We start from the raw sequence: 17,050 nt of genomic DNA, 5'->3' as shown, positions 1-17,050 counted from the left end.
TAGCACTCTCTATTCTAATTCTATTTTATCTAGTTTTACTTTTTTATTAAAAAACTTGACCCTTTGACACTTTCACTTTATTCTATTTCTATTCTAACTACTTGTTTTCTTTAAAAAGGAAAAAGAGCCCTTTTTTTTCTTTACTCTTGACTCTTTATTTTGTTTTTAAATCACTCTCTAACACTAGTGTTCCCTATGCATTTTCTATTCTATCTGTTTTCTTTTTATTTAATTAAAAAAAAACTTGCTAGTGTACTGCGTTAGGCTAACTGAGACTTGTCACAGCACTTGCATATCATTGCTCTGTTATTGGTTTTGCTTCTATTGTCCTCATTTGTAAGTCGCTTTGCATAAAAGCATGATAAATGTAAAGCTGAAATAAAAATGAATAACAATCATATAGGGGTAAAAACCTATAATATGGTCATAAACAACTAAATTTACCAATGTTTTAACTAAAATAATTATAAAAACTAAATATGAAAATGAAAACTAATAATAATTTTTTTTAAACTGTAATAGTATCTCAGTGATACTAAAATATCATTGCTAACTACGTAACTTGATTACTGATGGGTTTTCACTGCTAAATAACACAAAATGCACCAAATATTATTGTACTTTTTTGCTGCCATAAGTTTCCTGCGGCTTTTTATAAAAAATCAGGTCCTTTTCAAACGTAGAGTTTTCAGGGCTGATTTTTACATCTTTAATTTTATACCATTAATGAACTTTATATAAAATAAATGTAATGTGTGCTTATGTCCAGAGCTGACATGTGATAGTTAAACCTGACATTTTTGACTTTGTGAGGACTTTTTTTTTTGGGCCCCCATGAGGAATTTTTTTTTTTTTTTAATTATTATTATAATTCTTTTTTTTTTTTTTTTAGATTAGCCTCAAAGGATAGTAAATACAGTTTGTACCGTATCAGAATCACTACATCGATGTAAAGTCCCCATAAAACTTGAAAACCCAATGTGTGTGTGCTCAGGAGGTGCAGCACGGCTGGATGATGCATCAGCGTGCTCAGAGAGACGCACGAACACCAGAGAAGATGAAGAGGAACCAGTCGCTGATCGCAGACGGGAACCTGACGCTGGAGGAGAAGAAGAGGAAGATCCAGAGGAACCTGAGGAGACTCGAGACCATCGGGACCCTCAGCCCCCCCGACACACACACACAGATCCTGCAGCTCATCGCTAAGGTACACAGAGTCTGGTGTGTGTGTGTGTGTGTGTGTGTGTGTGTGTGTGTGTGCGTGTGCGTGCGCTGACGGTCTGCTCTGTGTGTGTGTGTGTGTGTGTGTGTGTATGTGTGTGTGCGTGCGCTGACGGTCTGCTCTGTGTGTGTGTGTATGTGTGCGTGCGTGCGCTGACGGTCTGCTCTGTGTGTGTGTGTGTGTGTAGGACATCCGTCATCAGCGTGTGTATCGTCAAAGGCGTCAGGCGGAGCTGGTCAAACTCAAAGAAACACTGAACGGCCTGCAGTGCAAGAGCTGCTTCCACTCAGAGCAGGTGGATTATTACAGCCAATACATCCACACCTGCCTGCAGAACCTCACCAACAGGTACAACACACACATGCACACCTCATTTATGCTCATACATACACACACCTGCCTGCAGAACCTCACCAACAGGTACAACACACACTCTCATTCACGCTCACACACACACACCTACCTGCAGAACCTCACCAACAGGTACAACACACACACATGAAGTGAAGGTGTGTGAGTTTGTTCTGTCTCTGTGTCCGTCAGTAAAGTCAATGGGAAGAAAGCGTCTGACAGTAAAGGGAAGAAGAAGTCGACGACTCTCACGTACACAGCTGCTCGTCTACATGAGAAAGGAGTTCTGCTGGAGATTGAAGACCTGCCCGTCACACAGTACGACACACACACACACACACACACTTTACAACACAAATCCCATGCTCGATGCTGATTGGTTGATACAATGCTCAAATACACTGATTCTGAGCCTGAGTGATTTGAGTTGAATGGACTGAATCTCTCAATGACTTAAAGTTGCTCTTTGTGAGTCTTTTTGAAAGAAATTAATACTTTCATATTCATCAAAGATGCATTAAATCGATCAAAGGTGACAGTAAAGACATTGATAATGTTACAAAAGATTTCTATTTCAAATAAATTCTGTTCTTTTGAACTTTTTATTCATCCGTGAATCCTGAAAAATAAAATGTAACAGTTTCCACAAAAATATAACTGTTCAACATTGATAATAATCAGAAATGTTTGTTGAGCAGTAAATCAGTATATTATTATGATTTCTGAAGATCACGTGACTCTGAAGACTGCAGTAATGATGCTGAAAATCACAGAAATAAATTACAGTTTAACATATATTCACACTGAAAACAGCTGATTTATATTATAATAATATTTCACAATTTTTACTGTATTTTTGATCAAATAAACAGCCTTGCTGAGCAGAAGAGACTTCTTTCATGGTGTTTGTTCACGATCTGTCTGCAGGTTCAAGAACGTGATCTTTGACATAGTTCGTGGTGAGGAGGACGGCACGTTCCTGGTGAAGGCTCGTTTCATGGGTGTGGACATGGAGAGATTCCCGCTCAAATATCAGGTGATTTTACTCCAGATGCTGTAACCACGTTTGTGTTCCTCCTCCGTGATCAAACATGAGGAATAATCAGTGTTTGTGTGCAGGATCTGCTGCAGCTGCAGTACGAGGAGGTCGCCGTGATGAAGATGTTTGATAAAGCCAAAGTCAACGTCAATCTGCTCATCTTCCTCCTCAACAAGAAATTCTTCAAGAAGTGAATTGATTGTCCATCAGACCACTGAGCTTCCTGTTACACTGTTATATTATTACAGAAAGCGCTTGTTTTCTCCCACTGTAATCATTCTGCATTTGAGCATCAAGCTGCTGGAGCACATTTATTTTATTATCCAGAATTACTCAAAACACTATCATGCACCATATATATATTCAATTATTAATCATCTGCTTTTAAAAGGAAGCTTTACTTTATTCGAGTGAATCACAGAAGACGCTAAGAGGACACTAGTGATACTAGTTATCCAGCGGTTATCAGGTGAACTGATATCAATTTGACAACATTTTAGTGGAAAGAGTCTCAAACTAATAAATCTGTGTAAATATTTTCTGTCTCTATTTTCTGAAAACTCTTTGTATTCTTTTCCTGTTTTTATGTCATTTATGAGTGTCCAGTCACTCTTTTAATAAGTGTTTTTATTCACAATAAAACATTTTGCATGAATAAACAGTGTTTGTGTCTCATTGTACATGTTTTGTTCATTGAGTAATATTTAATGTCTCACGCTGGTGGTTCTTACAAAGGCATTTAATTGTAATCGCAACATATAATCGTTGCAGTTAATAGAGTTCACCGTCTGTTTGTAACTAACTGCATGATTTTCACTGTATTTCTGTCACCAATAATAACCTACTCCTAAATATAATGTAGAAACACAACATTTTCTGTAAAGCTGCTTTGCAACGATTGGTATTGTGAAAAGCGCTATACAAATAAACTTGAATTTAATCTGATTCAGGTGTTTTTCTAGCAGGTTTTCTTTATATTTGAGTCGTGTCTCTTGCTGAGGTTGTTTGCTCATGTTTGATGGCGGCTGCATGCCGAGGATTTCACGTGGAGCAGATTTGGCACAGTTTATTGATGCTTGACATGAGTATGAAGAGAGTTTCAGAAATCCAGCTGTAAACTGGTCTGATGTGGTCAGAGTTGGTCTTGTGTTCTCTTTCATTATCTTGCTTTTACATGTTATTATCGTTTAAATAAATGTAAGTTTAATGAAAAGAAATAACATCCCATCTGTCAGTAAAACTATCAGGTTAAACACTGTAATTGCTGTCATTTTAAAATGTAGAATTTCAAAATCCTGGAGTATTGCTGTGTTTTCATGTTTGTTTGTTTTTTGTGAATTAACCATATTTTGGAGACAGATTTGTACCCAGAAGTGAGCTAAACCTGACTGAACCTTTGGAAAAACCCTCATTTGTTAAAATTGCGTAAGAATGAAGTTTGTTTGGTTTAAATTGTGCAACTGCTGTTTTAGAGTTAGTGTGGGTTAGGTTATTAATAACCATCTGAACAAGAGAAGTGTATGCAATGAGCTGTTTGTGTATCTGATTTGTGAATAATAACTATCATAACTCATCAGATCTGCTCCATCTGACGCTCGACAGACATTCTCTGCATGTCTAGAGGAGGAGCTTCTCCATGATTCTCACCTGAAGAATGACAAGAACCGAGACCAGAGAAACACCAACAACAAGGTAACATGATCTCGACATATTATCATTCATTTTACAGAATTTACTAACTTTAAGCAGTTATCTCTGAGCTTTATATGAAGTTGAGAACACAATCTGTTGTTCTTGTTGAAGCTTCATTAAGACAGCTGTAGTAGGGTGAATTCAGGTTAATCGGGACACTTCCCAGTCATCTCAATGGATAAAACTGTCCCAATTTATCTGACCTCACCCATGAACTTAATAAAACATTTATAGGAATAAATGAGGTGTTGTTTGGAGCTTATGCTGCTTGTATAAAGATCTGATTTGACTCTAAACCGCAGATAATTATTGAATAAAATATCAACACAAAAGATTTAGTAGTGAGTTTCAGTAAATCAACTTAAACCTTCAAACCTTCAGACCTGAAGCTAAATTGAGAGCAATTAAACGATCCGAGTATCTGAGAGAAACTGAGTGCCGGCGCAGGTTCATCTGGTTTTTCTGCTTAAAGAATGTGGTGAACAATGACTTTTTAGTTCTCCAGCTGAAGGAATGAAAACACATGTGATTGTTAAACTCACATTAGTCTGTGTGTGTGTGTGTGTGTGTGTGTGTGTGTGTGTGTGTGTGTGTGTGTGTGTGTGTGTGTGTGTGTGTGTGTGTGTGTGTGTGTGTGAAGATGTCCAGAAGAGTGGAGGTGATCATAAACTCCTCAGGGCCGCAGGATGAGGACGAGCCTCCTCTTCAGATCACAGAGTCGAAGCCCGGAGAGCATCCAGGAGTCAAGGGCTTTCTGATGATCAAGCCGGCCATTCTGGGGGTGAAAACTTATGCTTTTACAGATCATATCAGTGCTGAGAGTCTCTGAGCTCGAGCTTAACCTGTGTGTGTGTGTGTGTGTGTGTGTGTGTGTGTGTGTGTGTGTGTGTGTGTGTGTGTGTGTGTGTGTGTGTGTGTGTGTGTGGTGTGTGTGTGTGTGTGTGTGTGGTGTGTGTGGTGTGTGTGTGTGTGTGTGTGTGTGTGTGTGTGTGTGTGGTGTGTGTGGTATGTGTGGTGTGTGTGTGTGTGTGTCTGTCTGTCTGTCTGTCTGTCTGTCTGTCTGTCTGTGTGTGTGTGTGTGTGTGTGTCTCTGTGTCTGTGTGTCTCTGTGTGTGTGTGTGTGTGTGGTGTGTGTGTGTGTCTCTCTGTGTGTGTGTGTGTCTCTGTGTGTGTCTGATCTGGCAGTGGCTGGAGATCCTGACCGGTTCTGCGGTGTTTGGACTCGTCTATTGGAATTACACTCTCTGGTTGTTAATACCGGCTTGCTTTGTGAGTCTTTTATTATATACACTAATGGTGAAAAGTTTACAATAACTTTTAATTTAATCAGAGAATTTTTAATGGATTTTAAAAGAAGATTCTTCTGCATTCTCCACCAAGGCTGCATTTATTTGATCGAAAATACAGTAAAGTATTATTATAATTTAAAACAGCTGTTTTCTATGTGAATATGTGTTAAACTGTAATTTATTTCTGTGATCTGCAGCTGTATTTTCAGCATCATTACTGCAGTCTTCAGTGTCACATGATCTTCAGAAATCATAATAATATACTGATTTACTGATCAAGACAGTTTCCACAAAAATATTGTGCAGCACAGCTGTGTTCAACATTGATAATAATCAGAAATGTTTGTTGAGCAGTAAATCAGTATATTATTATGATTTCTGAAGATCACTGAAGACTGCAGTAATGATGCTGAAAATACAGCTGCAGATCACAGACATAAATTACAGTTTAACACATATTCACATAGAAAACAGCTGTTTTAAATTATAATAATTTTTCACAATTTTTACAGTGTTTTTGATCAAATAAATGCAGCCTTGGCGAACAGAAGAGACTTCTTATTATTCCAAATATTTAATCTGTAGTGTACACAATGCTTTTTTTAATCGACATGATAAAGAGGTGTAAATATGTTCATATTTCTCTCCTGTAATGATCTGTAGGTGATTTTAATAGGAGTTATAACAGCTACAGCTGCATGTACCCACAACCCCTGTCTGGTCAGTCATTATCTTACATTTGGACAGTTAACATAACCACATACAGCGATCAGATCTGCAGAGGTGTTTAATATTCAAATGATGTTTGTCATGTCAGGTGATCACTTCTCAAGTGCTGAATCTGCTCAATATCTGCAACGTGCTGACGGCCATCCTGGTGTTTTTCATCAGTGTCTTATTTGTGTTTCTCGGAGATGTGAGTGATTCCTTCTGCTGAAGTTTTTCATCTTGTTTTGATCAGAAGACATGTAATGCACTTTTAAACTAATGTTTGAAATCAGATTGGATTCATTCAGTAAATCATGCCTGTAAACATACCTGGTCTGATTTCAATGATTACCATAAAAGCAGTCAAACACAATGATTCGGTTCTGTAATCAGTCTTTCATACTGTGTTTAGATCCATCGACTTAAGAAACCTTGGGTCCTACACTGTTAAAAAAACCTTTTACACTCAACTTAACTCAACTAGCAACCAATAACCTCAAAATGAGATTATTTTTCTTTTTTTAACAATCCTCTTTAAGATTTGTTTATTTTCAAACTCACTTAAAACTAAAGGCAAATATTTATGCTGCTGATAGAATAATGTATTAATAATTTTTGCAATGAGATGCACATATTCCTCAGCACATGATTCTCATCCATGGTGAGGATCAACAAATGTTAAATCCATAATAATATGAGTTCTGATCCACATCTGACAGTGACCGCAGCATAAATTAAGCCAGTAAAACAATGATAATATATTAATAATAATTAACATAAAATGTTTTCAAGTTGCAATGCATGCTGGGAACTTGTGCAATACAGTTCAATGTCAAATGTTGGGTAACTCTTTATTGTGATAGTCCACTTTAGACATTCTACTAACAGTGAGTAACATGTCAACTAGCAGTCATTAGTAGACTGTCTGCTTAATATCTTCTAACACTTTATTTTGATGGATCCACAACATACTGACTATGAGAAACTTTGCAAGTATATGTCAACTTATTCTACTAACCCTAACCTAACAGTATACTCAGAGAGTTAGTAGACATGTAGTAGCAAAGTTACTTATAGTTAGTAGAATATCTAAAGTGGACTATCAGAATAAAGTGTAACCATATTTAGCTCAGATGACTCAATTTGAACAGTTGGGAGAACTTCTGGATGTGTTGTGAACAAATACTTTTGCTAGTGACATGTTTAGAGTATTTTTGATCCATTCATGCAATAAAATTAAACTAAAAATGCTTTGTTCAGGCTACTTTCAGAAAATAAACTTTTAGTAGAACTTTTCAAGAGTTGGATTTTTTGTTACAGTGTAATGATTAATATATTGATGTATATTAGTAATGGCCTGGTTCTTCATCTGGGTGTTGTAGATTGTTGGAGCTGTTCTGCGCACACATTTCCTGAGCAGCCGTTCGGAGAGTTCCTCTTCTCAGACCGCAAACATCACCTTCATCACCTGTAATGCTCTGGCACTCGTCTTCTCTCTTATCATCCTCACAACCTCGTGCTGCTGGTGTAGATCGGTAAATCTGTGTTTATATGTGACCCTGCAGCACAGAAGCAGTCATGAGTAACACAGGTATATTTGTAGCAAGAACCAACAATACATTGTATGGATCAAAATTATACATTTCTCTTTTATGACACAAATCATTAGGATATTAAGATCATGTTCCATCAAGATATTTTGTAAATTTCTTACCGTAAATATATCAAAACTTAATTTCTGATTAGTAATATGCATTGCTAAGAACTTAATTTGAACAACTTTAAAGGAGATTTTCTCAATATTTAGATTTTTTTGCTCCCTCAGATTCCAGATTTCGGCCAAATATTGACATTGATGATGTATAAATCTCAATTTCAAAAAATGTATCGTTATGACTGGTTTTGTGTCCAGGGTCTGGTTTGAGATCTATGATGTTGTGTAATGCCTGCATGAGATGCTGATGTGTCGATGTGCTGCTTCTCCAGAGAAAGCGTCTGATGGTGATCCACATGAACCCAGCTGCAGCTACAGCACTCGGTGAAGACGTGGATTATTCACCGCCAGCCTATAGTCCGGTTCCGTCTTCAGAACCGCCGGCCTATGAGGTGTGTATGGAGACTGAAGTCATTCATTATTAGAGAGCAAAATCATCTCAGATGACTCCAAGTCCTCTTTTCAACCTCTGCAGCTCTTGTGTGGTGATCAAAAATGACATTTTTACATTTCAATGAAATAAATGTGCTATAATTTAGTTCAGTAATGTTTTTAATTTAATATTTCCAGTTTTTAGGGGATTTTATTGCACTTAGTACCTGTGAATCACTTTTTGAGCGATGACCTGAAAATGATATTTCAAATTTCATCAGATTTAAGAAATTTGGTCTCTTTGTAAAAAAAATCAGATCATTGCTGAAGTGAAAAAAGTGATGAAAATAAAAAAAAATGATAGAAGTTTAATGCACAACAAATTTAACATGCACAAAAAATACTATTTTTCAAATATGAAATATGTTGTGTTCCAGATGTTAGGTTATCACAAAAAACCCCCAAAAAGAATCAGTAAAATGTAGTTTGGGCGCAGTACCAAACATTTCCACTTGATGAAGTTCATTTCCAGTGCGAACATTACACGTGTGACTATTTTTTTCAGGGCCATTTAACCTTTAACTTTTTTTTTTTACTTTTTTTTTTTTTTTGGTGTTCACAAAAGTGCCAAACCTTTACCAAGTTTCATTTTGATGAACTAAAAAATTCCTAAAAAAAAAAAAATTCTGTCAAAACTGACCCAAGAGCACTAGCGGGTTAAATGACTATCAAAGCATCCCAGCATGCACCAGAAGAAGTTTACATTCATGCATTTGGAAGATGCTTTTATCCAAAACAACTTGCATTGCATTTAACTTCTACATGTGATCAGTTCATGCATTCCCTGGGAATCGAGCCCATGATCTTGGTGTTTCTAACAGTGCTATGATCCACTGTTTGAGCTTATTTCAGAGTTTCATCACTGTGCTTTTATTAGGAAGTGAGTAGAAGATGATGTGAATGTCTCTCTGTTCCTGCAGGAGGAACGACGCTCGACTCTTTCTGGAGTTTCTACTCAGAAGTGGGCAATGAGAAAATGGAAAGAAGAACTACAGCGCAGCAGAAAACCCATCCAAGTCTGACCCGGGTCATTTATGTCCAGATCAGTGAGATTTCTATGCTCTAAAGTAGAGCTTTAATGACTGGTATTTTATTCGATGTCTAATAATGTCCACAGGGCTCAGTTTAAGGCCCTTTATTAGTGTAATGTCTTTTATCATAACACTATTTTTCACGTCAGATGCACATCTGATGGACCTTTAGACAACTTTCTGGAAGACGTGAACTTTTGATCTCAAATGATGCATTTTTAAAAACAACCACATTAAAAGGTTTTAAGAAGGTTTTAAAAGAGCAAAAAAGTCACGCATTCTTAAACTCGTGGCGTTGCATGAACTGCAAAAATGAATATCTTCCTCAGTATTTTTGTCTTGTTTTCAAGTACTAATATCTAAACATCCTTAAATCAAGAAATGAAGTCTTGCTTTTAAGAAATTGATCAATATGAAGGACGTTTATGGGGAATGAAAACTAGTTTTCCCTTTGAATGAAGTTGATTTTTATGTGTTGGAATTGTATTTTCATGCTTTGAATTATATAACTCATTGTGTTCTCCTTATATTTACCTTGAGAACATATTGAAGTATTGAGTTCCCTTTGATTTATTCCTTCAGTTTTCTTGAATTGATCTCAGAAGTCTTAAAATTTAAGTTCATAAAACGCAGAAACCCTGATATACAAGATTGTTTAAGGGAAAGAAATAAGACCGTCAGTGTCAGATTTAGAAACTGCTATTGAAATGTGAGTTTGTTGAGTAGTTTTAGAGAGTATTTCAGTATTTGGATCAGGAGCTGTAGCTGCATGACTGAAAACAACCGTTCCAAGCTGACCGCTGAGATATTATTTATGATATTTGTTCATCTATGAACGGTTCGAAGGAAAAGTGCTTCTGCATTGCGTCAAACTCAGACTGTTGAATGTTAACTATGTAATGTTAGTGTTTTAGTTTCTTTTGAATGTATTTGAATGCTTATGTACACACAAGCACTTTGTAAAGCGTTTGAAGGAGCGATATAAAGTTCATGTATTGCTGTTAGTGTCACTGTTGAGTTTGATTTCTCTCAAAACCTCTTAAGAGATTCGTTCTCTAAACTCTGAAGCCTCAGAAAACGAGCATCAGTCAAGTTTTAATTTGAGTAAAAATCTAGCCGTTTGTTTTTAATTCAATGGATGATTTCCCAAATCTAATGAATCTTTCTGGGCTACATGTTCTGTTGGTTTCTCATCAGTGTTTCACATCTGATTCATTTATGATCTGTTGGAGAAATTGCATGATTGTATTGAAATAATGATGATGTTAAACTCTATATATAGAAGATTCATGATTGAGCAGGACTCTTTCTTCTGCAGCAAGCTACAAGGCAAGTCGTCACACCGTTACTGAGTTACTTCTAAAATCATTAAACACTCAGAAAAACTATACTACATTTTTTTAAGGTAAGTGGTTGCAAACTATTTATTTTAGCTACATTTAAAAAAAAATGTTGAAAGTTAGTCAACCACATATGTAGTTAAAATAAATGGCTTGCAACCACTTACCTTAAAAAAATGTAGTAAATTCAATAACTCATTTTTTTTCATTTGACATTATCAAACCTAAAATGTTTGTATTTTAAAGGGATTTTAAAAAGTCTTTTAAAGGGATTGTTCATCCAAAAATGAAAATGTCCATCATTTACTCATCCTCAAGTTGTTCTGAACCTGTACGAGTTTTTGTTGAACACAAAAGATGATATTTTGAAGAATGTTGGTAACCAAACTGTTGCTGGTAGCCGTTGACTTTCACTGCAGTGTTCTTACACTAGAGGTCAGTGTCCTCTACATTTAACTTACTTGCTACATATTTCTATCTGTACAACTTTAGAACTTCTGTATTTCTGTTAATATGTAATAATCCACCATATCTGTGCATGTTTCCTGTAGTACACATTCAATCAGTCTATTCACAGATTCATCGAGACCATTCACTTATTGATCTTCTCTGATCTGAGTTGCTTTATCTCTGTAGATATGCTATGTTGTGATGTTGTTCTGCTTGTTTTGTTTAGATTTAGTTTTGGTCACTTTAGTTTGGGGACCAATTCTCACTAACTATGAACTACTTAAAGACTTTTGCCTCAAACTCCTGATTTCTGCTTATTAATAGTTAGTAGTTGGGGATGCAGTATATGTGCTTTATAAGTACTAATAAACAGCCAATATATTAGTAATATGCATGTTAATAGACAACTTGAGAATTATTCCCTAAACTAAAGTGTTACTGTTTTTTATATATAGTTGCGGAAAATGCACCAGTTTTCAAAGCTCTTTGTTGAATTTCTGAATATTTTTTCATTCTATCATGTTTGCATACTTCAAATTAATGAATAACACTGTATATTCAGAAGAAAAGAGATGTTTTAAAAAATACCAATCCAAAACAGCAGTGGTTTAATGCATATAACAGGATTTTCAAAAGGACACATCATCTTACTTTTGAAAGAAATTATTTGTTTGAGGTTTTATTAAATTACAAAAGGGCCAAATTGATGAATTCAAAGTTAAACACATTCACACCAAAACCAGACGAGACTGGAGGTTTCTCTAGCTGCTGGTGTAGAAAGCATAATAGCCGATGGTCTTGGAGTTCGGTGAACTGTCCTTGTTGAAGTTTTCTAAAGCGCTGGAGTCTTCACACTTGACCGAGGGAGAGTTCTCCGCTCCAGACTCGCTCACGGAAACCCGCCGCCGTTTGCAAACCACCGAGTAAATGCTCGGTTCTACAGAGTCTAGAGGTTTCAAAGACGGCGGTGTGTTCTCCATCCAGGCCGCAGTCTGACTAAATGTGTTTCCTTCCCTAGATTTGTCCTTATCTGGCATGTGGTCGTCTGTGAAATCCATGGGACTCGGTCTGGGAGACCAGGGCAATCCGGATGCCACTTTTCTGGGATAAGAGCCTCTGGAGCCCCATCCTGCAGTGACGGATGCGAAGGCGGCGTCTGGATAGTAGCCCAGCGAGTGTGTGCTCTGCAGAGGTAAGGATTTGAAACTGTATGGTAATAACGAACTGGAGTAATCGCCCTCGTATGCCGTCAGCTCCAGCTTGCTTCCACTGGTTTGCTGCACTGACGTGAACAGCCACCTCTGAGCAGCGCCAGCGTCCTCCACCGGAGGAGAAAGCATGCTGTTTGTCTGTGAAACCGTCCGTTCAGTGTTGTAAAGGCGACTCGGGGTCAGATTGTTGACAAACTGATCCTGCAGAAAGGGTTGCATGGTGTAGCGCGTGCGAGATGAGTCTGACGGCGACGGTGTGAATCTTTCACGCTCCGAAACAGTGTACATCCTGAAAAATTAATGCAAATACAATAAAAACAAAGAACATTTTGGGTTCCTCAAAGAACCTTTCAGTGAACAGTTCTTAGAAGAACCTTTCCTTTCCACAAAATGAGGTTTTCACAGTGATGCCACAGAAGAACCTTTATTGGTTCACAAAACACCTGTCAGCTAACAGTTTATAAAAGAACCATTTTTTTCAGGATTTTATAATGGTTTTTATTTTCTTGAAATTTTTGTCAGGACCTCAGTGAAAGGAAAGTTTCTATGGATGTTAATGGCATCGATGCCAATAAAGCAGCTTTATATTAAAGAGTGTATGGTGAAATATCAATGATATACATGGGAATAATATACTCACGAATCATAATTATCTCTAAACCCCTTTGCAAAAGGATTGTGGTCGATCTTGAGTTGAGTGATCTAGAAGAAGAACACAGAAGTGAAGATGGATGCTAATGGAGTGTGTAAAGAACACCTATCTTGATGTCTGGTCATACATCAGTATTCTGGTAGGCCGTAACAGCGATGAACTGGTTCTCAGGAAAGGTGAAGATCTGAGTCTTTGAAGAATCTCGTGCTGTGCTTTCAATTCCGTCGTCTGACACTTCCACGATGTGAAGCCTGGGTTGGTACTTGTGTAGAGACTGAAGGACGATCATCTGATTAAGAGACATCAATTTCAGGTAAACATATTTAAAAGTATTTATTTATTATCACAAAAACAGAGCCTTATTTACAGAATTATTTCAGCATCAGTAAGTGTTCTTCTCTCTAAAAATCATGCTTTATTTACCTGTGCAGAATTAGTATTTGCTCCCTTGTTGTTTGTTAGTTTGAGTTTCCCAAAAGAGATTTCTTGTCTCATCCAATGAGCTCCTGTGTTCGGGGATTCGGGGTGGATGTAGATCTTATTTCCTAAAATAATCAAATCAAATTTAAATGAAGTAATAATAATACTGGAGCATATTGGGTTTTTCAGTCCTCCGTACCTTGCATGTTATTGTCGGCTTTCCCGCAGGTCACCCATTTTCCTCCCTGGAATCTCCAGTGGTTGGGATCTGATAGAACTATCTCCACAAACACGTTATAATGCGTCGTCAGACTCAAGCCGGTGATGCTGAAGCTGAGGAACGGGAACATCCGCCTGTCCAGCACACACAACAGCAGCAGCGATGCAATTACTCCATCTCAACGCGAACAATACGACTCATTCCTTCAAAATATATCTGCAGCATTCATATAATTCATGCGTATAAAGAACTTATATTCTGAGGAGCATTAAAACGCGTTTAATTCAATCTAAGCGCTATATATGGCGCAAAGCAGCAACATTTAAAAAAATAAAAATAGGCTAAACTTTGGTGTAAACTGATTAATTATAACAGTTTTTATTACAACACACATGTCAAAATCTGTGATTAACTATAGAAATAAAAGCCTATTTGAAACGAAGAGTATTTAAATATAGCTTCAGCGCATAGGATTATTAAAATGCGTGTTTATTTAACATTTATAATTATTAGCCTAATTTAGATCGTCTCAAACAGATTTATAACACAAGAGCTCTGCTGCTATAGAAGTTCATTCGGGATCTTGTTATTGTTCCTGCTGGAAATACTTATATTCTTTTGATCTCTCTATTTCTGTAATGAGAATATTTAAAACTCTTCTAAAGTCCCATCAACCGGCTGTTGTTGTTTACTTTAAATTAAATGTTCATTAAATGCGTTTAATTGCAGTTAACATTATTATAAAACATCTATAGACTAAAACATATTTATGACACTGTTGCTATAGTAACACGCCAGTTAAAATACTTATATTAATTTTTAAACGTTCTTTCAGTAATAAATATTTTTAAAACTGTTTTATAATCCCCTGCGCGTTCGTATAATCGCCTGTAAACTATTGGCTGGTGATGTTCGTGTTCATGTTTCCGCGCACCTGCCCTGTTTGGTGATGATCATCTCGGTTTGGTGCCGGTGGAATTTGAGCCACAGCGGCCGGTTGCACAGGTACACCTGAGCTCTGGAGAGAGCCGTGGAGCCGATCCCGGGACCGGAGCCCTGATACGAGTGATAGCTGCTTCCAGAACCGTGTCCGAACTGATATCCCGCGCCGAAGTCGCCGCGTCCCGCGCACAGAGACGGACAGAAGCCCGCGGAGGGAAGCACGGAGCCGTAGTACCGCGATCCGTCCGAGCCGCCGAACACGCCTCCGGTTTGACTCGTGCACGGAAACAAGGAACACGGACTCGAACTCTCCTGCGTCTGCTGCGTCGAGCCCATCATCAAATAGCGATTGGACCCGAGTCCGTCGAGTCTGTACCGGCCGCCGCTCCATAGCTCATCCTCACAAATGATCGGTGAAACTTTCCCGTCCTCATCCGCGTTTGAGGAGAGCGCAGAACCGGATCCGGTCCCGGGCATGATGCTCATTCAGTTACTGCCATCACTGCAAACCACACAATTAATGCGTTCATGTCAATAATATCTACACAACATTACATTAAAAAGATATTAATTAACACATGATTGTTTTAAAATGATTCAGTCACAGACAGCGACAAAGTGAAAATTATTGCTTTTAAAGATCTGAAATAATTCAATCCTCCATGGCAATTAAAATAATAAAATAAAATTGTATTTAATTAGAAGTTTATTTATATTCATCATATTTTAGCTGTTAAATTAAATGTATTTTATTTAATCGGCGAGGTGTTTATTAGGCATACATCAGATATTCCTTCTTAAAATGCATATCACTTTATTATTTTCTAATATGTGCAGGCAAGCAATATTATTTAATTACGTTTATAGCCTAAATAAATTGATTAAGAGCATTTAAATGATATAGTGCTCCTCTGTTATTCAGCTCAAAGCTGTTCTGCTGTTGCATTTAATCGAATAACATTTTTATAAACATTAATCCTTCAAATCTAAATCTTCCTACATAACTCTGGCACTTTCGATTTTTAAAATTCAGTCTATACTTTATTATTCTCAGCTTAATGTTTTTTAATTTTAGCATCAATTCTGCTTTTAATGGATGAACAAAAAATAGTTTAGTCCTAATAATTATCTAAATTAGTTTTTACCAAGTTATTGTAAAATATGGTCCGTTTATTAATCTTTAACAATGAAGAAACATTATTGCATAAACGCGTTCTGCTAAATGAACAGGTATGCTATACAATAATTATGACTTAAAAGAACTAATTGTTTTTCTCGGAATGACATTATTTGAGCTCATTAGACACGAGTGGAATCCAGTTTCTGCTTTTAGACCTAAATATATATTTCAGAACGGTGCAGGGAATTTGTGTTTAAACTAATTAACGCCTAATTCATTGATTAATGAGTTTCCGATAAACAACAATGACTGTCTGGGTCCAGAAGGCAAATATTTAATAATATATCTGTTGAACTAAATGATGGTAAATACATTGTCGTTTATCAGAAAGGATGGTTCTGTGTAAAACTGATAAAACATTAGTTATAGGTGGAGAACACATCAAAGCTGCTTGTTTAGATGCAAAATAACAGTAAATATAATGCATTATTTAAACAGATGAATAACTCACCAGTTCATGTCTCTTGTGTTGTACTTCAGACCCGATGGAGGTGATAACGAGAGCAAGAGCTCGGGGCTCCTGAGGGCCTCTGACGCAGTGAATGACTGACTGACTGAAGCACCTGCTTTATTTATTGATTCTGCTCTCTAGCGCCTCCTAGCGGCAGTGCGTGGCGTTCATCTAACAGCTCGATTCTGGGGTTGTGCGTCATAAATATCTGCTTTCTCTCGCTGGGTGTTTTTTTAGGTCTATTGCAAATTTCTTAAATCACTTTAGAATAATTTTTGTAGTTTTATAGCTACTCCAAACACATTTTAATATATAGCCTAACAATATAATCATTTTGTGATATTAATATCTATATCTATTGAGTATAAAGTGAAAGCAAAACCAAAATGGCATACAATAAGAGAAGAATCATTGTACAGAAAATGTGGATTTGAAGATTCTCAGCACAATGCTATTTTGGGGCAAATTGTCACGTGTTGTAATTTTACTCAATTTAATATTTACTTATCTGAAATACAGGTTTTGTGATCTTTTGCATTTTGGATGTTTTATAAATTAGTTTGTGTTTCATAGTTGCTTTACTGTTCAAATTCTGCTAAATTTAATAGGCTGTTTATAGTGTGACAACATGCCCCGATCACAGTGTCTTTTGTCCTGATCAATAGCAGCTGTGCTGTTCATGATGTCAGAGGTAATCAAATGCTCC

General features: G+C 36.9%; 3 protein-coding genes across 3 annotated transcripts in view; 2 read left to right on the top strand and 1 right to left on the bottom strand.

The window, feature by feature from the left end:
* The window catches only part of LOC306877491 (ras GTPase-activating-like protein IQGAP3), a 32,164-nt gene extending 28,899 nt beyond the window's left edge, over positions 1 to 3,265 (top strand). Inside the window, exons 34-38 of the mRNA XM_079429265.1 lie at positions 995 to 1,207; positions 1,410 to 1,570; positions 1,766 to 1,891; positions 2,501 to 2,609; positions 2,693 to 3,265. Of these exons, the coding sequence (XP_079285391.1) occupies positions 995 to 1,207; positions 1,410 to 1,570; positions 1,766 to 1,891; positions 2,501 to 2,609; positions 2,693 to 2,806 (723 nt within the window). The 3' untranslated portion in view covers positions 2,807 to 3,265. The remainder of the gene's footprint in view (positions 1 to 994; positions 1,208 to 1,409; positions 1,571 to 1,765; positions 1,892 to 2,500; positions 2,610 to 2,692) is intronic.
* Positions 3,266 to 4,098: 833 nt separating this feature from the next.
* Positions 4,099 to 11,477, top strand: LOC306877509 (uncharacterized protein). The gene is made up of 8 exons (XM_079429292.1): positions 4,099 to 4,304; positions 4,945 to 5,085; positions 5,490 to 5,573; positions 6,257 to 6,313; positions 6,411 to 6,509; positions 7,684 to 7,836; positions 8,288 to 8,407; positions 9,368 to 11,477. The coding sequence occupies exons 2-8, from the start codon at positions 4,945 to 4,947 to the stop codon at positions 9,467 to 9,469; spliced, it is 756 nt and encodes a 251-aa protein (XP_079285418.1). The 5' UTR covers positions 4,099 to 4,304; the 3' UTR covers positions 9,470 to 11,477.
* Positions 11,478 to 11,846: 369 nt separating this feature from the next.
* On the bottom strand, positions 11,847 to 16,531 carry LOC306877496 (eomesodermin-like). Its single transcript, XM_079429275.1, has 7 exons — positions 16,345 to 16,531; positions 14,706 to 15,215; positions 13,751 to 13,905; positions 13,555 to 13,676; positions 13,259 to 13,420; positions 13,120 to 13,181; positions 11,847 to 12,768 (listed from the first exon to the last, which is right to left on the bottom strand). The coding sequence occupies exons 2-7, from the start codon at positions 15,197 to 15,199 to the stop codon at positions 12,030 to 12,032; spliced, it is 1,734 nt and encodes a 577-aa protein (XP_079285401.1). The 5' UTR covers positions 15,200 to 15,215; positions 16,345 to 16,531; the 3' UTR covers positions 11,847 to 12,029.
* Positions 16,532 to 17,050: the final 519 nt, after the last annotated feature.

This window comes from Barbus barbus (genome assembly GCF_936440315.1).
Source record: "Barbus barbus genome assembly, chromosome: 12".
Taxonomy (NCBI): Eukaryota; Metazoa; Chordata; class Actinopteri; order Cypriniformes; family Cyprinidae; genus Barbus; species Barbus barbus.
This window is presented reverse-complemented; position numbering and strand designations above follow the sequence as displayed.

Bases quoted from the DNA above. Each gene is read 5' to 3' on its own strand.
- LOC306877509 (XM_079429292.1), top strand. From the start codon at position 4,945: ATGTCCAGAAGAGTGGAGGTGATCATAAACTCCTCAGGGCCGCAGGAT. The intron at 6,510-7,683 runs GTGAGTGATTCC...TGGGTGTTGTAG, and splicing joins TATTTGTGTTTCTCGGAGAT to ATTGTTGGAGCTGTTCTGCG. The intron at 8,408-9,367 runs GTGTGTATGGAG...CTGTTCCTGCAG, and splicing joins CAGAACCGCCGGCCTATGAG to GAGGAACGACGCTCGACTCT.
- LOC306877496 (XM_079429275.1), bottom strand. From the start codon at position 15,199: ATGAGCATCATGCCCGGGACCGGATCCGGTTCTGCGCTCTCCTCAAAC. The intron at 13,421-13,554 runs GTAAATAAAGCA...TCTCTTAATCAG, and splicing joins CAAATACTAATTCTGCACAG to ATGATCGTCCTTCAGTCTCT. The intron at 13,182-13,258 runs GTATGACCAGAC...TTCTTCTTCTAG, and splicing joins CGGCCTACCAGAATACTGAT to ATCACTCAACTCAAGATCGA.